General features: G+C 45.5%; 2 protein-coding genes across 2 annotated transcripts in view; one reads left to right on the top strand and one right to left on the bottom strand.

Moving 5' to 3' along the window:
- LOC311515999 (olfactory receptor 52P1-like) overlaps window positions 1-26,905 on the bottom strand; it is a gene marked incomplete at both ends in the record, with an annotated part of 160,942 nt that overhangs the window by 103,113 nt on the left and 30,924 nt on the right. The gene's annotated exons all lie outside the window — the stretch shown is intronic.
- On the top strand, window positions 8,625-9,563 carry LOC311515956 (olfactory receptor 52P1-like; the record flags this gene model as incomplete). Its single annotated transcript, XM_084619503.1, has 1 exon — window positions 8,625-9,563. One exon carries the CDS (start codon window positions 8,625-8,627, stop codon window positions 9,561-9,563), a length of 939 nt encoding a protein of 312 aa, XP_084475629.1.

Genomic DNA, 26,905 nt, shown 5'->3' with positions numbered 1-26,905 from the left:
TGGATTGTTTGGTCTTTCATTGCTGTTGCTACCTTTTAACAATACTGCAGTTGAAAGCACAACAAGATTCAAGAGGAACTTTTAGAAAATATTCTTCATGTTAGGGCGTGCAGGCAACAACAATAAATGTGTTGTGAAGAGTTTGCACGGATGAAGGAAATGATTGCTCCGGTCACTGCTGATATGCATGATGAGCAGCAGAAGCATTCTACTTCCAACAAAGACAGCAAGGATGAAACGTTGTCTTTTCGTGACTAAAAGTAACAAACTCATTGAACGCAAAATATTGACACTGTCTACCATCACTGAATGCCATTAGAAATAAATATAATAAAGTTATGGTTGTTTTTACACTACATAAGTTTTGGGTTCCTCTCGGGATATTTTTAACCCTGTTATTTGCTGCTTTTTGTTGAAACACCTGCCAACTTTCAATTTGGATACAAGAACCAGAATTGGAGTTTTGATTTTGAATTTGATTGCCATCTGGCAGCTTTGTTGCTAATTAGATGAACTCCTGCTAGGGCTTTTAGGGTTTTTGTTTGTTTGTTTGTTTTGTAATCAAATCTGTAGCAGTAGGTATGTAATGGAACCTTTCATTTGTTATTTGATGTGTTAATGAAAAAAATGTTTTTTTCAATGCATAGATTGAGCTACATTTGTGCTTGTTTTTAAAGCATTTTGGGCTAATAATGCCATAGATGTCTGGCAATCTTTCCAGCTGAGCTTGAGGCAGAGCAGCAGCAGCAGCCGGAAACACAAGGGCCAGAGGAGCAGCCCAGAAGGCCGAGCTGGGCTAGAGCCAGAGAAGCAGCACTCAGCCAGAAGAGCCAAGGTCGGCGGAGGCAGAGCAGCGGTGCTGAGATGGAAGAGGCAGACCTGGGCTGGCCGCAGGGCAGCGGTTCTCAGGCAGAGTCGGGGAACTGCAGCTGGAGCAGACCAGAACCAGGAGCTGGGTCGGCACAGACCAGCTGTGCCAACGAGGAGCCAGGGCTGAGCTACTACGGGGAGCTGGGGAGCCAGAGACAGGCTAGTGGATGCCACAAGCAACACTGCACCTGAGCACAATGAGCAGCTGGGGAGAGCTAGGTGGGGCCCTGGGCAGAGGGCCCAACACAGGGAGAAGTCACTAGACAAAAGGGCCTTGAAGCTGGAGTCAGAAGTGAGGACATGAATCTGATGGGAGGGCAAATGCTGGGGAGAAGGTTCCTACCACCTAAAGCCTGAAGGCATGTGGTCACTGCCAGAGCAAGTATCGGTCCCATGGCATCACCGCAGGACAGGTAGGCCCTGGGCAGGAGGATGTGTGAGGAGCAGACTGCACACTTTCCTAACATCCCAGAGACAGCTGTTTTCGATGTCCCCGTGCCCACTGATCAGGGTCCCTTGTTTCCTTGAACCTTTCCCATTTTTCCTTATGTTTCTGACAGTTGCTCTTTAATAAATTATATTTGGTTTGAACTTAATGTAGTGATCAGTGGGGTCAGGGGTACTAGTTTCAGGGGGTAGCTGTGTTAGCCTGTATCCACAAAAACAACAAGGAGTCTGGCGGCACCTGAAAGACTAACAGATATATTTGAGCATAAGCTTTCGTGGGTAAACACCATTTCTTCAGATGCATGGAGTGAAAATTACAAATTGTACTAGTCCTGACTCAAGATAGCACAGCCCGTTTCTGCATCTGTTTCTGAAAGCTCAACAACAGTATTAGAATTTGATGATTACCTGATGCAGAAAGTAGATGAACTATGAGAACAGTGTCATCTGCCAGATATAACCCACTTTAGACCTAACAAAGGGATACTGGCAAATATCTTTGATACCAGAATCATGGGGGAAGAAAGCCTTCTCCACGCCCTTCGGCCTGCATCAATTCAGGATCGTGTCATTTGGCCTCCACAGGGTGGCAGTGACTTTTCAGATGCCGGATACTACAACTGGATATTGTACACTGGATATCACAACTGCATGGGCAGTATGCAGCGGTACGCTGCTACGATCAGTGGAAAATAGCTTTTGGTCCTGTATCTTGTGGTACCATTGCCACAAATAATGCAGATGGCGGTTACACTCCACATAGGAAAAACAAGCTGTTATCAATTGCTAGGCTGAGCAGTTTGCAAGACACAAGTTGCCTTAACAATCTGAGCCCCTGACCTTGGTGAATCGTTTCTCACTCCCAGGGGAGGCACTCAGTCTGAAGTTCTCCAGGGTCTATTTTCTGCTCTTCCAGCTCTTCTCAGAGCTGAGGGAATTGTCTGGGAGTTCTGGCCAACCTGCGAGTCCACAGGGACTGTACAGGGGAATCATAAAGGTCGCTGTCCAGCATGCCGAGTGTAAGACGTGAGATTCATACACTGATTCACAGGGCTCTGTCTTCTTGTAACAGTAAAGAAATTTCCTCTCTCTGCTGAGCAGGATTTTGGTGAGTTGCCTGTTTCCACATTAAAGTTAGTGCTGAGGGCTCAGGAAGGGTTCCAATGTTCAAGAACCATGAGGACAGAAATGCACCAGCACAGTGACTTGAACTGTTTAGTACTGCCAGAAACACCAAGGGATTTCACTGGTAAAATTGGAACTACAAATGTATTGGAAATAGTTTAGAGAAATATTTGTTTTTAATATCAGTTCCTTCTCTCTTACTCCTTCTGTCTGTCTCCATAGCTTCCATTTTTTGGGCTGTGTGGTTTTTCTATGGTTCGCTCAAGTTTTCCAATTCAGGCAGACAAACCCTCTGCAGTGGGTATCTGTGTTACCAGAGGGTTCAAAACAAGAATGTGTCACACACTGGCCAGATTCTGCTCTCCCATTCTGCCATCACTGGGTCAAATCCAGATTGACACTGGCCTCCCTGAGAGCAAAATCAGGGCCCACATGTTTTGAAATCCCATCTTTAATACCCCGTTTCAGAACGCCACATAAACTGGGGGTTTCCCTCAGACTCTCTGAGCACCCTAACAGAATAGCACTCTCTGGAGCAGGACCAGAGTCTGTAATTTATGCAGTTAGGAGCCAGAAGTTAAAACACCAAGGGTGAAATTTTGGCCCCACTGAGATCAATCCCTCCACCTGTGAGCAACCCCACTGCAGCCTCTTGGCAATGTCAGAAATTGCCAATATGGAAAAGCAGCCTCAGGAAGAGGTATCTGGGTTTCTAACGGGCTGCATTACTTTAAAGCTTTTTGAGGAAGAGTTACTCCCATTGGTTCCTTTTAGTCTCCACATCCTCTTTCCTTCCCTGCACAGGCTGAGCTGCTGCTGGGGTTCCCTTCATGCCTGGAAAGGCAGTTCAGGCTGATCTCCCCCTTTCCCCGGGTGCAGGCAGACACTGAGTTTAAATTAGTCCGAGGAGATATTTCTGTGAGCTGTCGCTGTGGGGTCTGGCACCTGGTTTTGATCCTGGATGAGGGGTATCACTGTGTGGCAGGGCTGGAAATTGTGAGGGTGGGGGACTTACACAGACAAGTGGGCAGCACTGGGCTTTGTGGGGGCAGGGAGAGGGATGTACAGGGGTAGGCTGGCAATCCTGGAGCTCATGAGGGTAGGGAGGGAGATGTACAGAAATAAGCGGGTAGTGCTGAGGGTTGTGGGGACAGACAGGTGGTGGGCATGGGCAGGCAGACAGCACCTTGGGCTGTGGGGTAGGCAGGCAGCTCTGCTGAAATGAAATTGTTCTTGTGATTTTTGGTCCAAGGCCAGCGCTGGGACCTTTCATGCCCCAAGTGTGTTTGGGCAGGTCTCAGGGTCTGTTTGCACTTCCAAGCCACGGACCTGCAAGCTGGGTCTCAGGACTCTTACGCAGTTTTGTTTCCAACTGATGGTGTTGTTATGTAACTTCAGGCATTTCCCCAGTGGAAAGAACCACTGATTTTTTCTGAGACTGCACCCCACATTCTTCATAGTGTTATTAGTATGGTATAATTATAGCATAATTATAATGTGTATTATGCAAGGTGGGTCATGTAAGAAGTCATTGGAAAATTTATGATTTTCTGAATATCACTATCCTATTTGTGTGCACGTATCATTTTTGTAGCTGAAGTTATGAATATTGAGTACGTACCTATTTCAAATGTAGTTACACCTGGGTAACGCCCCTGAAGCAAGACTATAAGTAATGGATGTTGTGACTCTCCAAGGGCATGTGACCAGACCACAAAACTCGGGACTCCATCTTAGGATGTTTGTTCAAAACTTGCTTCTCATACCAGTTTGTGGGAAAAGTACAAAGGGGTCCTGTCATATACTATAGCTAAATAAGGCTGTGGGTGACATCACTGGTGGTTCTTAACTCTCCACACAAGAGGACTCCTTGACACACCTGTGGAAAAAAGACTGAACTGGGGGGAGTGCTGGACCCAGGCTAAAGAGATTTCTAACCTATGTATGGGAACCTGAGAAACCCACGCACCAAAGCAAATGCAGATTGTGTCTTTAGAGTCTGCCAGATGCCTTGTATCCTCAATCAGGTTGAGAAATTGCTCATTCATAGTCGATCTAACTGGTGTGTTAAACTTAATTGGCGATTTTGCTTATTGTCAAGCTAATCTGCTTTGATCTGTTTGCTATCCCTTGTAATCACTTAAAATCTATTCATTGGAGTTAATACGTTTTAATTTAAACCCAGTATGTCTTTAAGTGAAGTGTCGGGGGGAAAATTCTCAGCTTGGTTACCACAAGTATACATTGTCCTCCCCATACTGAGGGAAGAGTGAACCAGGAAAAAAAAAATCATACAGGTTAGAGTTTGGTTCAGGGCAGGACGGCACAGCTCTGGGGTCCAAGGCTAGGGAGCTGGTGGTTATTTTGGCTGTAACCTCTCTATCGTTGGTTCATGCAGTGGCTGGTCAGAGCCTGCATGTAACTGCAGCAGGGTGTGTCCCTGCCTGTGCAAATGCTGGTGGAGGTGTGGGACCAGGATCAGGTCTACAGCTTGTCACAGCAGCACACTGAGAGAGGGAGCCCAGGCTGGGGTGTTGGAGGGCTGAGTGGTTCCCCAGTTCCTGTGACACCCTAGGGGGAACCCAACACACTTTGGAATCAGCTGCTTCAATCTCCCATCACACTCTGAACCCCTGTCCACACTCTCCTTCCCCATCCCAGGCTGCCCCAATTCCAACAGCACCCTGGTCGCCAGTATCTCCACCATGCTCCCCAGTCATCCCTGGCTCCAACCTTCTCTCACCCTCCCCACAACTCTTCCTTTGAAAGGGGTGAGGTGCCTCTTGTCACACCTTCTCCCTTGGCTAGGAGGTAATCAGTGACTGTGTCTCACCAGTGGGAAATCTCACACATGAGTGGCAAAAGACAGGGCACCTGTGTGGCTTCTCTCGTTACACCCATACACAAGGCATGGTGTTTCCAGGACTGTTACGCAGGAACAACTTGTAAGCTGAAAAGTATGCACATTATGCAATGGAAGTGGTCAGTTCTGGGACATGTGAGGGCCTAGATAAATACAGCTGCCATGTGGAGGAACCACAGGGACACAGGCATTAAACCCAGGAAGCTCTGGGACCATTTGCTAACCAGCCCTGTTAGCCATCCACGGTAATGGCTGTACTTTCATTCCTTACTGCAGATCCTTTATGGGGTGAAATCATGATTTTTCTCACCTAAAATGTTCATCCATGCAGTGCCTCATGAGATCCCTCAGCCTCGTGAAACATACACCTAGTGTAACATTTCCCATACATTTGTTAGTCTGTAAGGTGCCACCGGTACTCCTGTGCTTTTTGCGGATACCGACTAACATGGCTGCTACTCTGAAACCTGTCATTTCCAAGTTGCCGCAGTCACATGAGTATTTTTCCTCATAGGGCTAAATTCAACCCGGTCATGAATAGAAAAAAATGCTTTTAGTAAGCTGAGACATGAGCCTGGAGGCACAAGGCCTCCAGCTGACTTCAGATGATGTTAGGGTGACCAGACAGCGAGTGTGCAAAATTGGTGCAGTGGGTGGGGGGTAATGGGAACCTATAGATACCAAATACCATGACTGTCCCTATAAAATCAGGATAACTGGTCACCCTAGATGACATGTTAGGAGATTCCAAGGCCAGAAAGGACAATTGTGATCATTTAGTCTGTATAACACAGGCCTGTACAACACAGGCCTGAGAATTTCCCCAAAATAATTCCTAGAGCAGATCTTATAGAGAAACATCCAACCTTGATTTCAAAATTCTCAGTGATGAAGAATCAGCCAAGACCCTTGGGAAATTGTTCCAATGGTTAATTACTCTCACTGATAAAAAATGTATGCTTCACTGTTTAAAAATGGCATCTTATTTCAAGTCAGAATTTCTTCAACTTCAACTTTCAGCCACTGGATCCCATCACTCCTCTGAATACTAGGCTGAAAAGCCTAGTATTGAATATTTTGTTCCCCGTGTAGGTACTTACAGATGGTTATCAAATTACCTCTTAACCATCTTTGTTAAACTAAATAGATTGAGCTCCTTAAGTCTATTACTGTAAGGCAGGTTTTCTCATCTTGTAGTAATTCTTATCACACTTGGATGTTGGTACATTGAAGAGGGTTCAGACATCTTTAATTATGGACACCAGAACTGGACACAGGATTCCAGCAGCATTTGCACCAGTGTCAAATACAGAGGTAAAATAACTTCTCTGTCTCTCCTTGAGATTCCCCTGGTTATCATCCCAGGATCAGATTGGCTGTTTTGGCCACAGGGTCACATTAGCTAATTATCCTTTCAGGCTCCCTAATCTTTTTAAGTCATTGAACTTCCCGTGATAGTTCCCCATCATGTAAGCATCTCCTGCATTTTTTGTTCCTAGATGTAGATATTTACATAGCTCTATGAGAATGCATATTATTTCCTTCAACCCTGTTTACCAACCAATCCAGATTGCTCTAAACCAGGGGCCTCTCCTCCTCATTGTTTACCGTACTCCCAATTTTTGTATCATCTGAAAACTTCAGGTATGAGAAGGGCTGGAATCTGAGTTGCTGACACGTCTCTGCTTACACTTGTCCGTTAACACCAGTCACATATGTCTCAGACAAAGTTGGGTGTCTGCAAGAAAGTGTCTCACCAAGAGAAACAAGGGAAGTAACAGAGGTGCAGGCCTGTAACCCTCAATACCAAGACCCTTGTGCTGCTCTTTGTGCCCATTCTGCTGAGCACAGAGTCATAGTCCAGCATGATAATCTCTGCTTCCCTGAGGGAAACTCGACTCCTTTCCAATATACGAATGACATCGTGGACTAGACCTATGGTCCATCTAGTCCAGTGTCCTCTCTCTAACGCTGACCACTCTAGGAGCTGCAGAATAAGGTGTAAGAAACCCAGCAGTAGGTGTATGCGGGAGAGTGGGGAATCACCTGACAATCCTGAGAGCATCACCCTAATGCCTAACAGCTAGAGACTGGCTTGTGCCCTGAAACACAGGGGTGTATAGGCTTTTCAAAATGTTTATTTATCTGTAACTATTCTAACTCGGTTCAGAGTAGCAGCCGCGTTAGTCTGTATTCGCAAAAAGAAAAGAAGGACTTGTGGTACCTTAGAGACTAACCAATTGATTTGAGCACAAGCTTTCATGAGCTACAGCTCACTGCCTCTGATGAAGTGAGCTGTAGCTCATGAAAGCTTATGCTCAAATCAACTGGTTAGTCTCTAAGGTGCCACAAGTCCTCCTTTTCTTTATTCTAACTGGATAATCTCACTATTACGTAAATGTCAAAACACTTCTTGATTCTTGCTTAGCTCACATCCACAACAACCTCTTGTGGCAACAAGTTCCTCAGTCACATTGGGCACTGAGTGAAGAATGCATTCTATTTTTATGTGTTTTGAATGGGCCATGTTTCAGTTTAATTGAATGTCATCTTGATCTTGTGTTATGAGACAGGGAGAACACATTCTCCATCAGATCTCTACCAGTGAGTATTTAATAAACTTTTCTCATGTCCCCTCTTATTCATCTCCTTTGTAAGGTTACAATCCCAGTCTTTTCAAACTATCTTCACGGGAGTTTCCCCCCAGGCCCTCCCACATGAGAGTTTCTGCAGGCCCTTGATCATTCTCGTTGCCCTTCCCAAAACCTCTCTGGTCCTGCAATATCCTGTATAAGAAGGGTGCCCACTACTACACAGAGGAGTCCAGAGAACAGTAAAACAGTCATTGACTGATCTCATGGCATTGCATTTTCTGTATGATTTTCCACCCCACTCCTCCTGCATCCTAAAATTTTGCTCAGTTTCTGTCCCCGATTGCACTGTGAGCAGGGTTTCACAGAGCTGTATACCATGATGCCCAGGTCCCTGTAAGGATTTTGAGGAGTTCGAGTTTTTACCTCCAGTGGGCATACACACTGCAGTTACTGACATTGAAATTCATCTGCCAGCATGCTGCCCATTCCCCTGGCTTTGTTAGCTCCCTCTGAGGAGCTCTCTGGACTTGACTATGATTGAAATATTCTGGTGCCATCTGTAAATGTTGGCAACTTACTACTCACCCCCCCTTTCTACACTGGTAATAACTATAAAATATTTACTGCAATAATTGTTATGAAGTGTGTAACCCACCTTGCTGTGCTTCTTTCCCTTCACAGGCACCTTGAACATTTCTGAGCCTGAGTGACAGATCAACCATCTCATGGCAGTTTTCAACCTCACCCCCTCTGATCCTTCAATGTTCATTCTAATGGGCATCCCTGGCCTGGAAGCTGCCCACCTCTGGATTTCCATCCTTTTCTCTATGTTCTACATTATTGGTCTGATGGGAAATTTCATGATTCTCTTTGTTGTAGGCAAAGAACAGACCCTGCACAAGCCGATGTACCTGCTTCTCTGCATGCTGGCAGTCACAGACATTGGCATGTCTACATCCGCCATGCCAAAAGCACTGTGTATATTTTGGTTCAATTTGAAGGGTATTACTGTGGGTGGATGCCTCACCCAGACTTTCTTCCTTCACACGGTTTATACGATGCACTCAGCTGTCCTAGTGACAATGGCCTTTGATCGATACGTTGCCATATGTAACCCTCTGAGATACGCCACCATCCTCACCAACACATGCATAGCTAATCTAGGGCTCGTGGGTTTGATAAGAGCTGTTCTCTTCATTCTGCCCATGCCCCTGCTCCTGAGCAGACTGCCATTCTGTGCCAACCGCATTATCGCCCACACGTACTGCGACCACATGGCTGTGGCAAAGACATCGTGTGGGGACATCACAGTCAACAGGATGTATGGCTTGGTGATAGTGTTTTTAGTCATTGGGTTAGACCTGGCACTCATTGTCCTGTCATATGGCCTGATTATCAGGGCTGTCCTCAGAATCTCCTCCAAGAAAGCCCATCAAAAAGCCCTCAACACCTGCACAGCCCACATCTGTGTGATGCTGATTTCTTATACTTCCGTCCTCTTCACTACTCTGACACACCGGTTTGGTCAGGGCATTGCTCTGCATGTTCACATCATCCTGGCCAACCTCTATTTCATTGTCCCTCCTATGCTCAACCCTATCATTTATGGGCTCAAAAACAAAGAACTTCGTGACAAAATGGGCAAATACACCTGCAGAATATGACTGCTGGGGGCCAATGACTTTAAACTGTGTGACAAGAGGGCGAAAGGAGATCTCCTCGTTAATCACAGGTTCTCTCTCCTAGCTTGGCTGAACACACCAGTGTGGAAGTTCACAGTCGTGGAAGTTCACAGTCTGACAAGTTCCTCATACCTAATGTCTTATCACTCCATCACCAAGCACTGCTCTCTCTCTTGCTGAGTTCCCTCTCTCTGACCATCCCCTGCTCTTTCAGTGTCACTCATCAGCTCCCATCCCCTATCCCCCTGTCACTCGGCCTCTCCATGTCTTCCAGACTCCCAGAAGATACTGCATCTTTCTGAAACAAGGTGGCTTCCCTGTGTGAACAGGCTGCTTGTCTGTTTGACGACATGAAGCCACATTTTCTGATGGCCAAAGAGAAATAAAGCAACTACAGCACTGCAGTTCTTTATCATATGTACAGTGATCCGGTGAGCAAAATTTACCTGATTTTCTACATCCAGTCCCTAAAGAATCCTGGAGGGGAAACCAAACGTTTCTGTTGGAAAGTGCTAATACAGGAAAGCTGCTGCAGGTTTTGAGGACATTCTACTAGAGCTTATTAGCGAGAGTTGTTAAACTGTGTGTTTTTGAGAAGTGGATTGGGTTTCCCTGGATTTGTTGAGGGTTTGGGGGTATACACCAAAGCCAACTGCAGCCATATGAGAGAGTACTCTCTGCCACTATGAGTTAATGAAATAGACCACCACGTGGTTTAGGGGCAATTGGAAAGCAGGGTTTTAGATGCAAGGTCAAAATCTAGCTGGCAGGTTCTGGTAATCAGAATTGGAGGAGTGGACAGACATGTAATTAAGTGAAAATGAAAGAAGAGAAATGTTTGAAAACCTTGAGTCTAGATGCCTCTGATATTAGACGTTTAAGAAAGTTAGGAAAAATGATAATCCAGGCGGGTCATTATGTCCTGTGTGTGTTGTTCAAGGTATAAAAGATGAGTTAATACAGTGTACGTTGGAGCAGTCCTCTGAAGCTATCTTGAGAGACATTTTTCCTAACACCATTTCTCTCCAGCAGGTGAACAACTGGCCTCTGTGAACCGGCTGTTAATTACTCAATACCATTCCAGATATTACACATAGGCAAATATCTGGGATGCTCTAAACCTACTACTTATGTGGTGTTAGTATATAGGCTCTTTTGTCAGGCTGAGAGAGAATTTGGGGTTTCACTTTTTGATACTCTCATACCTTACACTAATATGTATGAAGAAGAATGAACAAAGGAACTGTGTGTTGCATTTCCCACAACCAGATGGGCCTTTTAACACAATGAGAAAAGATACGGGTAGAGCTAAAGTGCTACAGGGTATGGGGGGAGTGTAATATACGAGCATACACTGGAGGGCTCCCTGGCTCTTCTCTTGAGGCAAGGTCAAACTCTAAAAGGCCAAAGAAATGTCTGTTTCTGACCATAGCACAACCTGATTCCTCACCCTTCCCACGGAACACAAAAGACGTGGGATGAAGACCCTAAATTCATGACCTTCCAAAACAGAACATGACCAGAAGTTGCCAAGGGTGTGCCTTGCAGGTAAATTTGGAGCTGCTAAGGAGGAGGAGATGGGAAATGGGAATGGAGAAGGGGGACACAGGGCAAGGCTCTGCGGCATAAGAGCTGGGAATGGGACAGTGGGAAGCAAGGCTCTGTGGTATACATTCTTGCTGGAAACTAACCCCAACATAATATTGTCTGCATTTTGGACTTCTGGTCTTCTGCTTTCTGTGACAAGAACCAGGGGAGGGAGTGAAGGGAAAGCGCTCTACCATGTGTGCTTAAATCTAAAACATTGCAGTGTTAGAGCTGAATGGGTCTAATATTTATTTAATTTTCTTTCTTTCTATATTATATATAGTCCTATATTGTTTATCTTTACTCTATATTGTTTATCTTTACTCTATTTACTTCACATTCTCCCAACAATATGGACAAGTGTGATCCATGGATATAGCGTACTTAGATTTTAAGAAAGCCTTTGACAAGGTGTCTCAGAATAGACTCTTAAGCAATGTAAGTTGTCATGAGATAAGAGCGAAGGTCCCCTCATGGATCGGTAACTAGTTAAAAGATAGGAAACAAAGGGTAGGAATAAATTATCCTTTTCAGACTGGAGAGAGGTAGTTACAAAGGGATCTCACAAAGCTGGGTGACTTGGCAACAAAATGGCAAATGAAATTCATCATTGATAAATGCAAAGTAATGCACATTGGAAAACATAATCCCAACTATACATATAAAATGATGGGATCTAAATTAGCTGTTGCCACTCATGAAAGAAATTTTGGAGTCATTGTGGATATTTCTCTGAAAACATCCACTCAATGTGCAGTGGCAGTTAAAAAAGCTAACACAATGTTGGGAATCATTAAGAAATGGTTTATTGAACATTTTTGCCCTGTGTGCATCACTATTAACAGTGTTACCATCTCCATCGAGTAAAGGCCTATACCGCTATTAGGATTTCCTTTTGTTTCTAATATACTACCATAATCTTATTATTATTTTTCTCAGCCCTGCTAGCCACGGATTTATCTCTGGTGTCTTTTGCTTCCTTTATCCATTTTCTATATTTTATAACTTCTCATTTCTATCAGTTACTATCCACTTTCCCTGCTGTAAAAGTACTGATGGACAATCTCCTCCTATCAATGGCCGGGGACAGACATCCATGTTCATTCTCCTGGACCTCTTTGCATTATTTGACACTCTTAAAAATGAGATACTTCTCTCTAATCTAACAGGCAGAAGGAGTCCAGAGGGATTCATTAAAACGGTCTGAATCATTCTTGGAGGGATGCACCCAATTAGCGGTGTTGGGAAACTGCACCTCCAGCACTAGACCCCTCCCTTGTGGAATCCCACATGGATCAGTTCTCTCTCTGGGGCTTTTCAACATCTCCATGAAGCCTCTATGGGAACTGGTCACACAACATGGACTCAAAAACCAGCAGTATGCAGGTGACACCGAGCTCCTCCTATCCTTCCTATATGACCAAACCAGAATCACCAGGATGACCCAGTTCTTGGACAGAACAACTGGCTGAACCTGAAGCTAAGCAAGACAGAGGTGATGATGGTGGGCAGAACAAAGCATTTTGAAGGGATAACATCCACCCTAAAGTATCCTTTGGCTGAAGGTAAAAAATCCATTACAATCAACATACCACACAGACTATGCTGACAGCTTGTGCCACACACTCTCAAAGAAACTGCGGAATCACCTGATCAACATCCTCTACAGCAAACAGGGAAAGATTAAGAATGAGCTCTCAAAACTGGATACTCTCATAAAAAAAAAAACAACCTTCCACACAAGCTTCCTCATGGCTGGACTTTACAAAAACTAGACAAGCCATTTACAACATACACTTTGCTTCTCTACAAAAGAAAAAGGACACTAAACTATCTAAACTACTACATGCCACAAGGGGCCACAACAATGGTTCCCTCAACCACCCAGAAATATTGTTAATCTATCCAACTATACTCTTAGTCCAGCAGAAGAATCTGTCCTATCTCAGGGCCTCTCTTTCTGCCCCTCAACCCCCACGAGCACGATACAGTTCTGTGGTGACCTAGAATCCTATTTTCGACGTCTTCGACTCCAGGAATACTTCCAGCACACCACTGAACAACATACTAACTCACAGAAACCTTCCTACCAAGATTACCAAAAAAAGGATTCTGGGTGGACTCCTCCTGAAGGTCGAAACAACAGACTGGACTTCTACATAGAGTGCTTCCGCCAATGTGCACGGGCTGAAATTGTGGAAAAGCAGCATCATTTACCCCATAACCTCTGCTGTGCAGAACACAATGCCATGCACAGCCTCAGAAACAACTTTGACATCATAATCAAAAAGGCTGACAAAAGAGATGCTGTCGTCATCATGAATAGTTCAGAATATAAACAAGAGGCTGCTAGGCAGCTCTCCAAAACCACTTTCTACAAGCCATTACTCTCTGATCACACTGAGGGTTGCCAAAAGAAACTACACCATCTGCTCAAGAAACTCCCTGGAAAAGCACAAGAATAAATCCGCACAGAAACACCCCTGAAACCCTGACCTGGGGTATTCTATCTGCTATCCAAGATCCATAAACCTAGAAATCCAGGATGTCCCATCATCTCAGGCATTGGCACCCTGACAGCAGGACTGTCTGGCTGTGTAGACTCCCTCCTCAGGCCCTACACTACCAGCACTCCCAGCTATCTTCGAGACACCACTGACTTCCTGAGGAAACTACAATCCATCGGTAATCTTCCTGAAAACACCATCCTGGCCACTATGGATGTAGAAACCCTCTACACCAACATTCCACACAAAGATGGACTACAAGCCGTCAGGAACAGTATACCTGATAATGTCACGCAAAACCTGGTGGCTGAGATTTGTGACTTTGTCCTCACCCATAACTAGTTCACAATTGGGGACAATGTATACCTTCAAATCAGCGGCACTACTATGGGTACCCGCATGGCCCCACAATATGCCAACATTTTTATGGCTGACTTAGAACAACGCTTCCTTAGCTTTCGTCCCCTAATGCCCTGACTCTACTTGTGCTACATTGATGACATCTTCATCATCATGGAAAAGAAGCTCTTGAGGAATTCCACCATGATTTCAACAATTTCCATCTCACCATCAACCTCAGCCTGGACCAGTCCACACAAGAGATCCACTTCCTAGACACTATGGTGCTAATAAGCGATGGTCACATAAACACCACCCTATACCGGAAACCTACTGACCGCTATACTTACCTACATGCCTCCAGCTTTCACCCAGACCACACCACACTATCCATTGTCTACAGCCAAGCTCTACGATACAACCACATTTGCTCCAACCCCTCAGACAGAGAGAAACACCTACAAGATCTCTATCAAGCATTCTTACAACTACAATACCCACCTGCTGAAGTGAAGAAACAGACAGACAGAGACAGAAGAGTACCCAGAAGTCATCTACTACAGGACAGACCCAACAAAGAAAATAACAGAACACCACTAGCCATCACCTTCAGCCCTCAACTACAACCTCTCCAACACATCATCAAGGATCTATAACCTATCCTGAAGGACGACCCATCACTCTCACAGATCTTGGGAGACAGGCCAGTCCTTGCTTACAGACAGCCCCCCAACCTGAAGCAAATACTCACCAGCAACCACACACCACACAACAAAAACACTAACCCAGGAACCTATCCTTGCAACAAAGCCCGTTGCCAACTGTGTCCACATATCTATTCAGGGGACACCATCATAGGGCCTAATCACATCATCCACCCTATCAGAGGCTCGTTCACCTGCGCATCTACCAATGTGATATATGCCATCATGTGCAATACCCCTCTGCCATGTCCATTGCCCAAACTGGACAGTCTCTACATAAAAGAATCAATGGACACAAATCAGACGTCAAGAATTATAACATTAAAAAAACAGTCGGAGAACACTTCAATCTCTTTGGGCACTCGATTTTCAGACCTAAAAGTGGCAATTCTTCAACAAAAAAACTTCAAAAACAGACTCCAAGGAGAGACTGCTGAATTGGAATTCATTTGCAAATTGGATACAATTAACTTCGGCTTGAATAAAGACTGGGAGTGGATGTGTCATTACTCAAAGTAAAACTATTTCCCCTTGTTTATTTCCCCTCCTACTGTACTTGTAAAGTGCTGGAAATGGCCCACCTTGATTATCACTACAAAAGGTTCCCCTTGTTTCCCCACCCCCCGGCTCTCCTGCTGGTAATAGCTCACCTTTCCTGATCATAGAATCATAGAATATCAGGGTTAGAAGGGACCCCAGAAGGTCATCTAGTCCAACCCCCTGCTCGAAGCAGGACCAATTCCCAGTTAAATCATCCCAGCCAGGGCTTTGTCAAGCCTGACCTTACAAACCTCTAAGGAAGGAGATTCTACCACCTCCCTAGGTAACGCATTCCAGTGTTTCACCACCCTCTTAGTGAAAAAGTTTTTCCTAATATCCAATCTAAACCTCCCCCACTGCAACTTGAGACCATTACTCCTCGTTCTGTCATCTGCTACCATTGAGAACAGTCTAGATCCATCCTCTTTGGAACCCCCTTTCAGGTAGTTGAAAGCAGCTATCAAATCCCCCCTCATTCTTCTCTTCTGCAGGCTAAACAATCCCAGCTCCCTCAGCCTCTCCTCATAAGTCATGTGTTCTAGACCCCTAATCATTTTTCTTGCCCTTCGCTGGACTCTCTCCAATTTGTCCACATCCTTCTTGTAGTGTGGGGCCCAAAACTGGACACAGTACTCCAGATGAGACCTCACCAATGTCAAATAGAGGGGAACGATCACGTCCCTCGATCTGCTCGCTATGCCCCTACTTATACATCCCAAAATGCCATTGGACTTCTTGGCAACAAGGGCACACTGCTGACTCATATCCAGCTTCTCGTCCACTGTCACCCCTAGGTCCTTTTCTGCAGAACTGCTGCCTAGCCATTCGGTCCCTAGTCTGTAGCGGTGCATTGGATTCTTCCATCCTAAGTGCAGGACCCTGCACTTATCCTTATTGAACCTCATCAGATTTCTTTTGGCCCAATCCTCCAATTGGTCTAGGTCCTTCTGTATCCTATCCCTCCCCTCCAGCGTATCTACCACTCCTCCCAGTTTAGTATCATCCGCAAATTTGCTGAGGGTGCAATCCACACCATCCTCCAGATCATTTATGAAGATATTGAACAAAACCGGCCCCAGGACCGACCCTTGGGGCACTCCACTTGATACCGGCTGCCAACTAGACGTGGAGCCATTGATCACTACCCGTTGAGCCTGACAATCTAGCCAGCTTTCTACCCACCTTATAGTGCATTCATCCAGCCCATACTTCCTTAACTTGCTGACAAAAATACTGTCACTCTCGTTACAGTGTGTATGGTAACACCCATTGTTGCATGTTCTCTGTGTATATAAAATCTCCCCACTGTATTTTCCACAGTATGCATCTGATGAAGTGAGCTGTGGCTCACGAAACCTTATACTCTTAATAAACTTGTTAGTGTCTAAGGTGCCACAAGTCCTCCTTTTCTTTTTATGAATACAGACTAACACGGCTGCTACTCGGAAACCTTTGGCTTACGGTTCACAGCCACACCTGGGCAATTCAGTCCACAGTCGAGGAGTGCTCTTGGATTCCTTGCTGACGGTGAGCTTTCTCATACCAGCATCTATGAGTAGTGCTTTCTACCATGTCTAGTTAACTAGGAGGCTCTGTCCCATCCTAGTGGATGATGACCTGGCCTCAGTTATATTGGTCTCCATCACCTCCTGTGTGGACTGTAGCCATGTGTAAGGGACTGTTGCCCCTTACTAAAACTTAGTGAGGGTTTGGTTGGCCATTTCCCAGTACAAAAAGAAAGGGCGGATGGGAATTCAGGAACCTAGGACTGATGGTCCCCAGGGGCAATCACTTGAGGCCAATGCTTTGGGTCAGCCTGATTGACAGCGCAGTCAGGCTAATGAGGGAATCAAGAGGACAGGGGTCCCGTCCACAGTGTGAGCTGGGGCTGCCTGGGCCAGAGTGGTGCTGGGAGCAGAGCTGCAGCAACCAGAACCAGAGAGGCCAGAGAAGCAGCCCAGGGACCTGCACTGGAGGCAAAGCAGCAGCAGCAGTGCCGGGGGAAAGTGGAGCGGAAACTGCAGCAGTGCAGAGCCGGGTGCGTTGAGCAGCTGAGGAGAGTGAGAAGAGACCCGGGGCAGACGCCCCCAGCCAAGAGGCCCTGCAGATCAGACTTGGAGGGGGATCATAACCCCAATGGGAGGGTCAATGCTGGGGAAAATGGTCCTGTCACCTAGAGCCTGAGGGCTTGTGGCCACAGCCAGAACAAGTGTCTGACCTGAGGCATCCCTCAGCACAGCAGGGCCTGGGCAGGAGCCCTGGGACATGTGAGGGACAGACTGTGAACTGCCCTGACGTTCCAGAGATGGCTGTTTGGGGTTCCCCTGTGCCACAGACACCCAACATCACAAACTTTGCATTGGGTACCACACAATCATATTATAAGGATGAACATGGGGGTGCAGGGTGTTCCCCCGAGGTACAGAGCGTCACAGATGCGTTGGCAGGTTTCTGAGTGGGAGCGGAAGTGGAGTACTAGAGTTCACACCTCACAGGAGTGGGGAGGTCACAACCTCCAGCTAGTTCTGAAAACCTCAGCTTCACCTTGCGGAATGATGAAGGATCAGGCTCCCTCTTCCAGCCTTTCCTCTGCATCCCACCCAACAAAGAGTCCCTGCCAGAGCGGGAGTCCATTTCCCTCTTTGCATGACAGAGAGACCGTGCTTACGGCAAATCAGGATGCCTGGGTTCTGTCTGTCATCCTGCCACCCAATCTCTGTGTGACTTTGGCCAAATAACATCTCCCTGTGCCTGACTTTACCTATCTGTTTAATGGGGCTATGGTCATAGTGACTTTCCTGTGCTAGGTGTTTTGAACATCCTTCAATGAAAGGATCTGCAGAGTATGATGATAGTTACTGGTGGGAATTACTGATTTCTGATCCCTTAGCAACATCACCGTGTGCTGGCACAAAGGGCTGGTGTCTCCCTCAGGCATCTTTCTACAGATCTGTCTGTCTACTAGCTACCCATCCTGCCTGGGACATTACAGGGTATCAGACCCTATGGAGATGTAGGCATTACACCTTCTTTTCCTACCGATCAACTATAATCTTTAAATATACACAAATTCACAGAGCAGCCAATTCCTCTCTGACTCAGCACAGAGCCCCAGAGTTCATATCTCCCTTTGAGAAGGTCCCTTAATTACTGTTTACTCCTAAAGCTGGATAAGAAACACAGAAGCCCAGACAGGCTTGTCTTCACCGTATTGACATTCAGAGGCTTGCTTCTCCGCTAGAGGCTGAGTGAACCCCCCTGGGATTGCACAGAGCTATATTATAAATGCAGCACATCCCTGTGTCAGCTCTCAGCCCGGGATGCTGCTCCAGATATTGGGGTGAGAGAGGTGTAGGATACAGCTACCTGAGGAGGATTCCCAGGGAAGGTGCTTCCGTCTCAGAATTCACAGGTACCTATGTCTCGCTGAGGAGCTCACCTGCTTGACAAACCCCGTGCAACGTGGGCATGATGGGATAAATAATAGGGCTGTGGTCCCTTTTACTCTGCATAGCCATTAAACATCCAAGGGCCCTTGCCACAGGGGATGAGTTTGCTTCCGTATCATACGCGAAAATGTTCCTCTTTGCTGTGCCCTCCCGGGCTGACAGCCTCCAGCCCCAAGGTGGCTGCATTTCAGTGTCACAGTGGATCCTTCACGATGTACACTAGAAGGCCAAATTCTGAGCTCTGGCCCATAGTTTACCCAGGCTCCACTGAGGCAAAACTCCCATTGAAGTAAGAACTGAGTAAAGACCTCAGGAGCCAGCTGTGTGTTAATGCAGAGACGCCGTCACCTCCTCCTCTTGCATTTCAGGGCTCTGGTTGTTACCGGGGGAAGGGGCCTTACCTGACTTTTATCTCCATGGAGGTGCTTGGGCTCCTCACTTGAACAATTATAAGAATTTTTCAACATGGGCAACACATCTTTTCTCCTAACTTCATTTGAGAAGTTGGCTCAAATGTTATGCCGGATACTCAAAAAACAATTCAGCCAGAAGCAGACACACAGCATCTGAAATTTCTGTCCAAATGCTCAAAGTCTGGAAAACTTATAAGCAAATGAAAATGAGGTTTCCTAATGGAAGGTGTCAGACAGCCTTAACTAATGGTGGTCCCACCAGCACCACCTTCAATGGCCAAACCATTTGTGAATCCCATTCACCTAAACTCTTTGCCTCAGGAACATATGTGGTAAGGAGTTCCACAGGCCAAATATGGATTATATAAACAAATTTATTTTTTCAGTGTTATATGTTCAGACTTTCAATGGAATTCAATGTTCCCTACTTCATGTGTTGTGAGACAGAGTAAATATAAATTCAAGGAATCCCTGTTGAGGTTACAGGGACAAACCATCCCGATGTGTCGAAAGAATAGTAAATATGGCAGGCGACCAGCTTGGCTTAATGGTGAAATCCTAGCGGATCTTAAACATAAAAAAGAAGCTTACAAGAAGTGGAAGGTTGGACATATGTCCAGGGAAGAGTATAAAAATATTGCTCGGGCATGTAGGAATGAAATCAGGAGGGCCAAATCGCACCTGGAGCTGCAGCTAGCCAGAGATGTCAAGAGTAACAAGAAGGGTTTCTTCAGGTATGTTGGAAACAAGAAGAAAGCCAAGGAAAGTGTGGGCCCCTTAATGAATGAGGGAGGCAACCTAGTGACAGAGGTTGTGGAAAAAGCTAATGTACTCAATGCTTTTTTTTGCCTCTGTCTTCACTAACAAGGTCAGCTCCCAGACTGCTGCGCTGGGCATCACAACATGGGGAATAGATGGCCAGCCCTCTGTGGAGAAAGAGGTGGTTAGGGACTATTTAGAAAAGCTGGACATGCACAAGTCCATGGGGCCGGACAAGTTGCATCCGAGAGTGCTGAAGGAATTGGCGGCTGTGATTGCAGAGCCATTGGCCATTATCTTTGAAAACTCATGGCGAACCGGGGAAGTCCCGGATGACTGGAAAAAAGTCTAATGTAGTGCCAATCTTTAAAAAAGGGAAGAAGGAGGATCCTGGGAACTACAGGCCTGTCAGCCTCACCTCAGTCCCCGGAAAAATCATGGAGCAGGTCCTCAAAGAATCAATCCTGAAGCACTTACATGAGAGGAAAGTGATCAGGAACAGCCAGCATGGATTCACCAAAGGAAGGTCATGCCTGACTAATCTAATCGCCTCCTATGATGAGATTACTGGTTCTGTGGATGAAGGGAAAGCAGTGGATGTATTGTTTCTTGACTTTAGCAAAGCTTTTGACACGGTCTCCCGCAGTATTCTTGTCAGCAAGTTAAAGAAGTATGGGCTAGATGAATGGACTATAAGGTGGGTAGAAAGCTGACTAGATTGTCGGGCTCAACGGGTAGTGATCAATGGCTCCATGTCTCGTTGGCAGCCGGTGTCAAGTGGAGTACCCCAGGGGTCGGTCCTGGGGCCGGTTTTGTTTAATATCTTCATAAATGACCTGGAGGATGGTGTGGATTGCACTCTCAGCAAATTTGCGGATGATACTAAACTGGGAGGAGTGGTAGATACGCTGGAGGGGAGGGATAGGATACAGAGGGCCCTAGACAAATTGGTGTAGATGGTGTAGTTTCTTTTGGTAACCCTCAGTGGGATCAGAGGGTAATGGCTTGTAGAAAGTGGTGTTGGAGAGCTGCCGAGCAGCCTCTTGTTCATATTCCGAACTATTCATGATACCAACAGCACCTCCTTTGTCAACCTTTTTGATTATGATGTCAGAGTTGTTTCTGAGGCTGTGGATGGCATCGTTTTCAGCACGGCTGAGGTTCTAGGGCAAGTGATGTTGCTTTTCCACAATTTCAGCCCGTGCATGTCGGCGGAAGCACTCTATGTAGACGTCCAGTCTGTTGTTTTGACCTTCAGGAGGAGTCCACCCAGAATCCTTCTTTTTGTAGTGTTGGTAGGAAGGTCTCTGTGGATTAGTATGTTGTTCAGAGGACTGTTGGAAATATTCCTTGAGTCGGAGATGTCAAAAATAGGATTCTAGGTCACCACAGAACTGTATCATGTTTGTTGGGGTGGAGGGGCAGAAGGAGAGGCCCCGAGATCGGACAGATTCTTCTGCTGGGCTAAGAGTATAGTTGGATAGATTAACAATATTGCTGGGTGGGTTAAGGGAACCATTGTTGTGGCCCCTTGTAGCATGTAGATAGATTTTAGGTGATTATAAGTGACAGGCAAAAAGTCAGAGTTACTTACCAAAGAAAAGAATAGATAAGCACGCAGTCTAAACTCTCAACCATATGAGGCTGGACAACATCGACCTTAAGCTGTTTTTCTCAACCCACTGGCTATTGCAGGTCATGGTACACAAGTTTCACCCTTGAAACCTTGGCCAGATGCTCTCTTGGATTCTTCATTTTTCGGAGTGTCTTTGTTGCTTGCAGAATAGATCACGGGAGGGTGGGGTGGGGGGTTAGGAGAAAAGGTAAAGCATGGGCTACTGTGTTTTGGTTTATACCCTTCCTTCATGTGCTTGGAGAACAAAAGTTCAGGTATGTCTGATGGGCACTGCACTATGCAAGACAGAGCAATTGCCCGGATGTGGCCTTCTGCAAGTTTGTCATTGCATTGTAGCTCCCTTGCTAGACAATGATTGTTGATGTTTATTCAACACCCATCCGGGCGTTGGTTACTTTTCCTTGCTGTTGTCTCTGGGGAACATAAGAACATAAAAATGGCCCTACTTGGTCAGACCAAAGGTCAATATAGCCCAGTATCCTGTCTTCTGACAGTGGACAGTGCCAGGTGCCCCAGAGGCAATGAACAGAGCAGGTAGTCATCAAGTGATCCATCACCTGTTACTCATTCTCAGCTTCTGGCAAACAGAGGCTAGGGACACCATACCTGCCTATCCTGGCTAGCAGGCATTGATGGACCTATCCCCCATGAATCTAACTAGTTCTTTTTTGAACCCTGTTATGGTCCTGGACTTCACAACATCCTCTTGCAAGGAGTTCCACAGGTTGAGCCCTGGTTCTTGTGTTATGAGAAGTAGTAAACAACACTTCCTTATCTACTTTCTCTACACCTGTCATGATTTTATAGACTTCAATCATATCTCCCCATAGCCGTCTCTTTTCCAATCTGAAAAGTCCCAGTCTATTTAATCTCTCCTCTTACGGAAGCCGTTCATATCCCGAATCATTTGTGTTGCCCATTTCTGAACCTTTTCCAATTCTAATATATCTCTTTTGAGATGGAGTGACCACATTTCCACTCAGTATTCAAGATGTGGGTTTACCGGAGTACTGCAGATGCACACACACCAACATCCTAGGTGGGAAAATATTTACCCTCATAAAAGAAATGTCCAGTAGTCGAAAATTATTGTTTCTCTCCCTTGCAAGTATAAACTACTCTTGCGAAAGCTGGCGTCACCCAGACAGACCAGCCTCAATTTGGCATAAGAAAGGAGAAAGAGAAGAAAGGAGTACAGAGGTATGAGTAGGGGTCCAAGACAAACTGGAGGATTGGGCCAAAAGAAATCTGATGAGGTTCAATAAGAATAAGTGCAGGGTCCTGCACTTAGGATGGAAGAATCCAATGCACCGCTACAGACTAGAGACCAAATGGCTAGGCAGCAGTTCTGCGGAAAAGGACCTAGGGGTGACAGTGGACGAGAAGCTGGATATGAGTCAGCAGTGTGCCCCTGTTGTCAAGAAGGCCAATGGCATTTTGGGATGTATAAGTAGGAGCATAGCGAGCAGATCGAGGGACGTGATCGTCCCCCTCTGTTCGACATTGGTGATGCCTCTTCTGGAGTACTGTGTCCAGTTTTGGGCCCCACACTACAAGAAGGATGTGGATAAATTAGAGAGAGTCCAGCAAAGGGCAACAAACATGATTAGGGGTCTGGAACACATGACTTCTGAGGAGAGGCTGAGGGAACTGGGATTGTTTAGTCTGTGGAAGAGAAGAATGAGGGGGGATTTGATAGCTGCTTTCAACTACCTGAAAGGGGGTTCCAGAGAGGATGGTTCTAGACTATTCTCAGTGGTAGAAGAGGACAGGACAAGGAGTAATGGTCTCAAGTTGTAGTGGGGGAGGTTTAGGTTGGATATTAGGAAAACCTTTTTCACTAGGAGGGTGGTGAAACACTGGAATGCATTACCTAGGGAGGTGGTGGAATCTTCTTCCTTAGAAGTTTTTAAGGTCAGGCTTGACAAAGCCCTGGCTGAGATGATTTAATTGGGGATTGGTCCTGCTTTGAGCAGGGAGTTGGACTAGATGACCTCCTGAGGTCCCTTCCAACCCTGATATTCTATGATTCTATGATTGCTTTCTATAAATATATCAGAGGGATAAATACTGGAGAGGGAGAGGAATTATTTAAGCTCAGTACCAATGTGGACACAAGAACAAATGGATATAAACTGGCCACCAGGAAATTTAGACTAGAAATTAGACAAAGGTTTCTAACCATCAGAGGAGTGAAGTTTTGGAATAGCCTTCCAAGGAAAGCAGTGAGGGCAAAAGATCAATCTGGTTTTAAGATTAAACTCGATAAGTTTATGGAGGAGATGGTATGATGGGATAACATGGTTTTGGTAATTAAATATTTATGGTAAATAGGCCCAATGGCCTGTGATGGGATATTAGATGGGGTGGGATCCGAGTTACCCAGGAAAGAATTTTCTGTACTCTCTGGCTGATGAATCTTGCCCATATGCTCAGGGTTTAGCTGATTGCCATATTTGGGGCTGGGAAGGAATTTTCCTCCAGGGCAGATTGGAAGAGGCCCTGGAGGTTTTTTGCCTTCCTCTGTAGCATGGGGCACGAGTTACTTGCTGGAGGATTCTCTGCTCCTTGAAGTCTTTAAACTACGATTTGAGCACTTCAATAGCACAGATATAGGTGTGAGGTTTTTTGCAGGAGTGGTGGGTGAAATTCTGTGGCCTATGTTGTGCAGGAGGTCAGACCAGATGATCATAATGTCCCTTCTGTCCTAAATATGTATAAATCTATGAATCTATGACTTCGGTTCTACCCCACTGGCTAAAGAGAAGTCATACAAGCAATTCCCTCAGACACTCCAGTTTCCCAGTATCACCAACAGCATCACTTGTTATGGGGATGAATCGTTATGAAAACCAATACCCCAGTAAAAGAAAACAGTCCTCCTGATCCCAAAGGCCCAAGCCCGAGACACAGGTCAATATATGTCAGATCTTACTCACAAATCATGCTGTTGCCAATTCTTTAGAATCTAAAATGTAAACGTCTATTCATAAAAAGAAAGTCATATAGATGAGAGCTAAAGCTGGTTAAAGGAATTAATTACATACTGTAATGGCAAAGTTTTTGGTTGAGGCTTTTAGCAGTGATAGAATAAACTGCAGGCTCAAATCAAGTCTCTGGAGTACATCCACAGCTTAGATGAGTCATTCAGTCCTTTGTTCAGAGCTTCAGTGTAGCAAGATAAGGAGCAGGATTGAAGACAAGACAGAGGAGATGCAGCTGCCCTTTATAGTCTCTTGTCATGTGTATCTGCCTTTTCTCAATGGGTCAGTTGTATCGCTGGTGGTCCTTAATGGACCATCAAGCTGGCTATGCAGTACTGATGCCAAATTGTCTAGGGTGTCACCCAGAAGCAGAGCACAGGTTTGAACTAGAAACAGTATAGAGCCAATATTGATAACTTTAAATACAAAAATGATACATGCATACAGTTAGCATAATCATAACCAGCAAATTGTAACCTTGTCTTAGACACCTTACGTAACCTCCTTTGTACAAGATTTTGTGCCACTATAGGACCTTGGTTGCAACAATGATCTATGCTGTCACAGTTCAAATGAATAATGTCACATATACTGATATTGTATAGAGTTCATTTTTTCACCTGAATGTTTCCCCCTACTAAATGCCTCAGAGAAACCAAAATCTATTGCAATTCCCTTGATCAACCAAACTCATTTTTGGAGACCAAAGCCCTGAGGTAAGTGGGGACATGGGATACTGGGAGGAAGCATGAGCAGAGAACACGAGTGGGGAGGGCTCCTGCCTCATACTGAGAAAGAGGGACAATCAGTGAGTTATCTTAAGTGCCTATACACAAATGCAAGAAGCCTGGGAAACAAGCAGGGAGAACTGGAAGTCCTGGCACAGTCAAGGAATTAGGATGTGATTGGAATAACAGAGACTTGGTGGGATAACTCATATGACCGGAGTACTGTCATGGATTGATATAAACTGTTCAGGAAGGACAGGCAGGGCAGAAAAGGTGGGGGAGTTACATTGTATGTAAGAGAGAAGTGTGACTACTCAGAGCTCCGGTATGAAACTGCAGAAAAACCTGAGTGTCTCTGGATTAAGTTTAGAAGTGTGAGCAACAAGGGTATTGTCATGGTCATTAATTCATAAATAGTTTTACTTTGTGTAATGATCCATCCACTCCCAGTCTCCATTCAGTCCTAAGTTAATTGTATCCAGTTTGCAAATTAATTCCAATTCAGCAGTCTCTCCTTGGAGTCTGTTTTTGAAGTCTTTTTGTTTTAATATTGTGACCTTTAGGTCTGAGATCGAGTGACCAGAGGGATTGAAGTGTTCTCCGACTGGTTTATGAACGTTACAATTCTTGACATCTGATTTGTGTCCATTGATGCTTTTACATAGAGACTGTCCAGTTTGACCAATGTACATGGCAGAGGGGCATTGCTGGCACATGAGGGCATATATCACATTGGTAGATGTGCAGGTGAACGAGCCTCTGATAGTGTGGCTGATGTGATTAGGCCCTATGGTGGTGTCCCCTGAATAGATATGTGGACACAGTTGGCAACGGGCTTTGTTGCAAGGATAGGTTCCCGGGTTAGTGTTTTTGCTGTGTGGTGTGTGGTTGCTGGTGAGTATTTGCTTCAGGTTGTGGGGCTGTCTGTAAGCAAGGACTAGCCTGTCTCCCAAGATCTGTGAGAGTGATGAGTCATCCTTCAGGATAGGTTGTAGATCCTTGATGATGTGTTGGAGAGGTTTTAGTTGGGGGCTGAAGGTGACGGCTAGTGGTGTTCTGTTATTTTCTTTGTTGGGCCAGTCCTGTAGTAGGTGACTTCTGGGTACTCTTCTGGCTCTATCAATCTGTTTCTTCACTTCAGTAGGTGGGTACTGTAGTTGTAAGAGTGCTTGATAGAGATCTTGTAGATGTTTGTATCTGTCTGAGGGGTTGGAGCAAATGTGGTTGTATCGTAGAGCTTGGCTGTAGACAATGGATCGTGTGGTGTGATCTGGGTGAAAGCTGGAGGCATGCAGGTAGGAATAGCAGTCAGTAGGTTTCCGGTATAGGGTGTTATTTATGTGACCATCGCTTATTAGCACTGTAGTGTCCAGGAAGTGGATTTCTTGTGTGGACTTGTCCAGGCTGAGGTTGATTGTGGGATGGAAATTGTTGAAATCATGGTGGAATTCCTCAAGGGCTTCTTTTCCATGGGTCCAGATGATGAAGATGTCATCAATATAGCACAAGTAGAGTAGGGGTATTAGGGGATGAGAGCTGAGGAAGCGTTGTTCTAAGTCAGCCATAAAAATGTTGGCATACTATGGGGGGGCCATGTGGGTATCCATAGCAGTGCTACTGATTTGAAGGTATATATTGTCTCCAAATGTGAAATAGTTATGGGTAAGGAAAAAGTCAC

This window comes from Lepidochelys olivacea (assembly GCF_965140295.1).
Source record: "Lepidochelys olivacea isolate rLepOli2 genome assembly, chromosome: 1".
NCBI classification, from domain to species: Eukaryota; Metazoa; Chordata; order Testudines; family Cheloniidae; genus Lepidochelys; species Lepidochelys olivacea.
The sequence above is the reverse complement of the archived record's forward strand: the minus strand, read 5'-3'. Positions and strand labels throughout refer to the sequence as shown.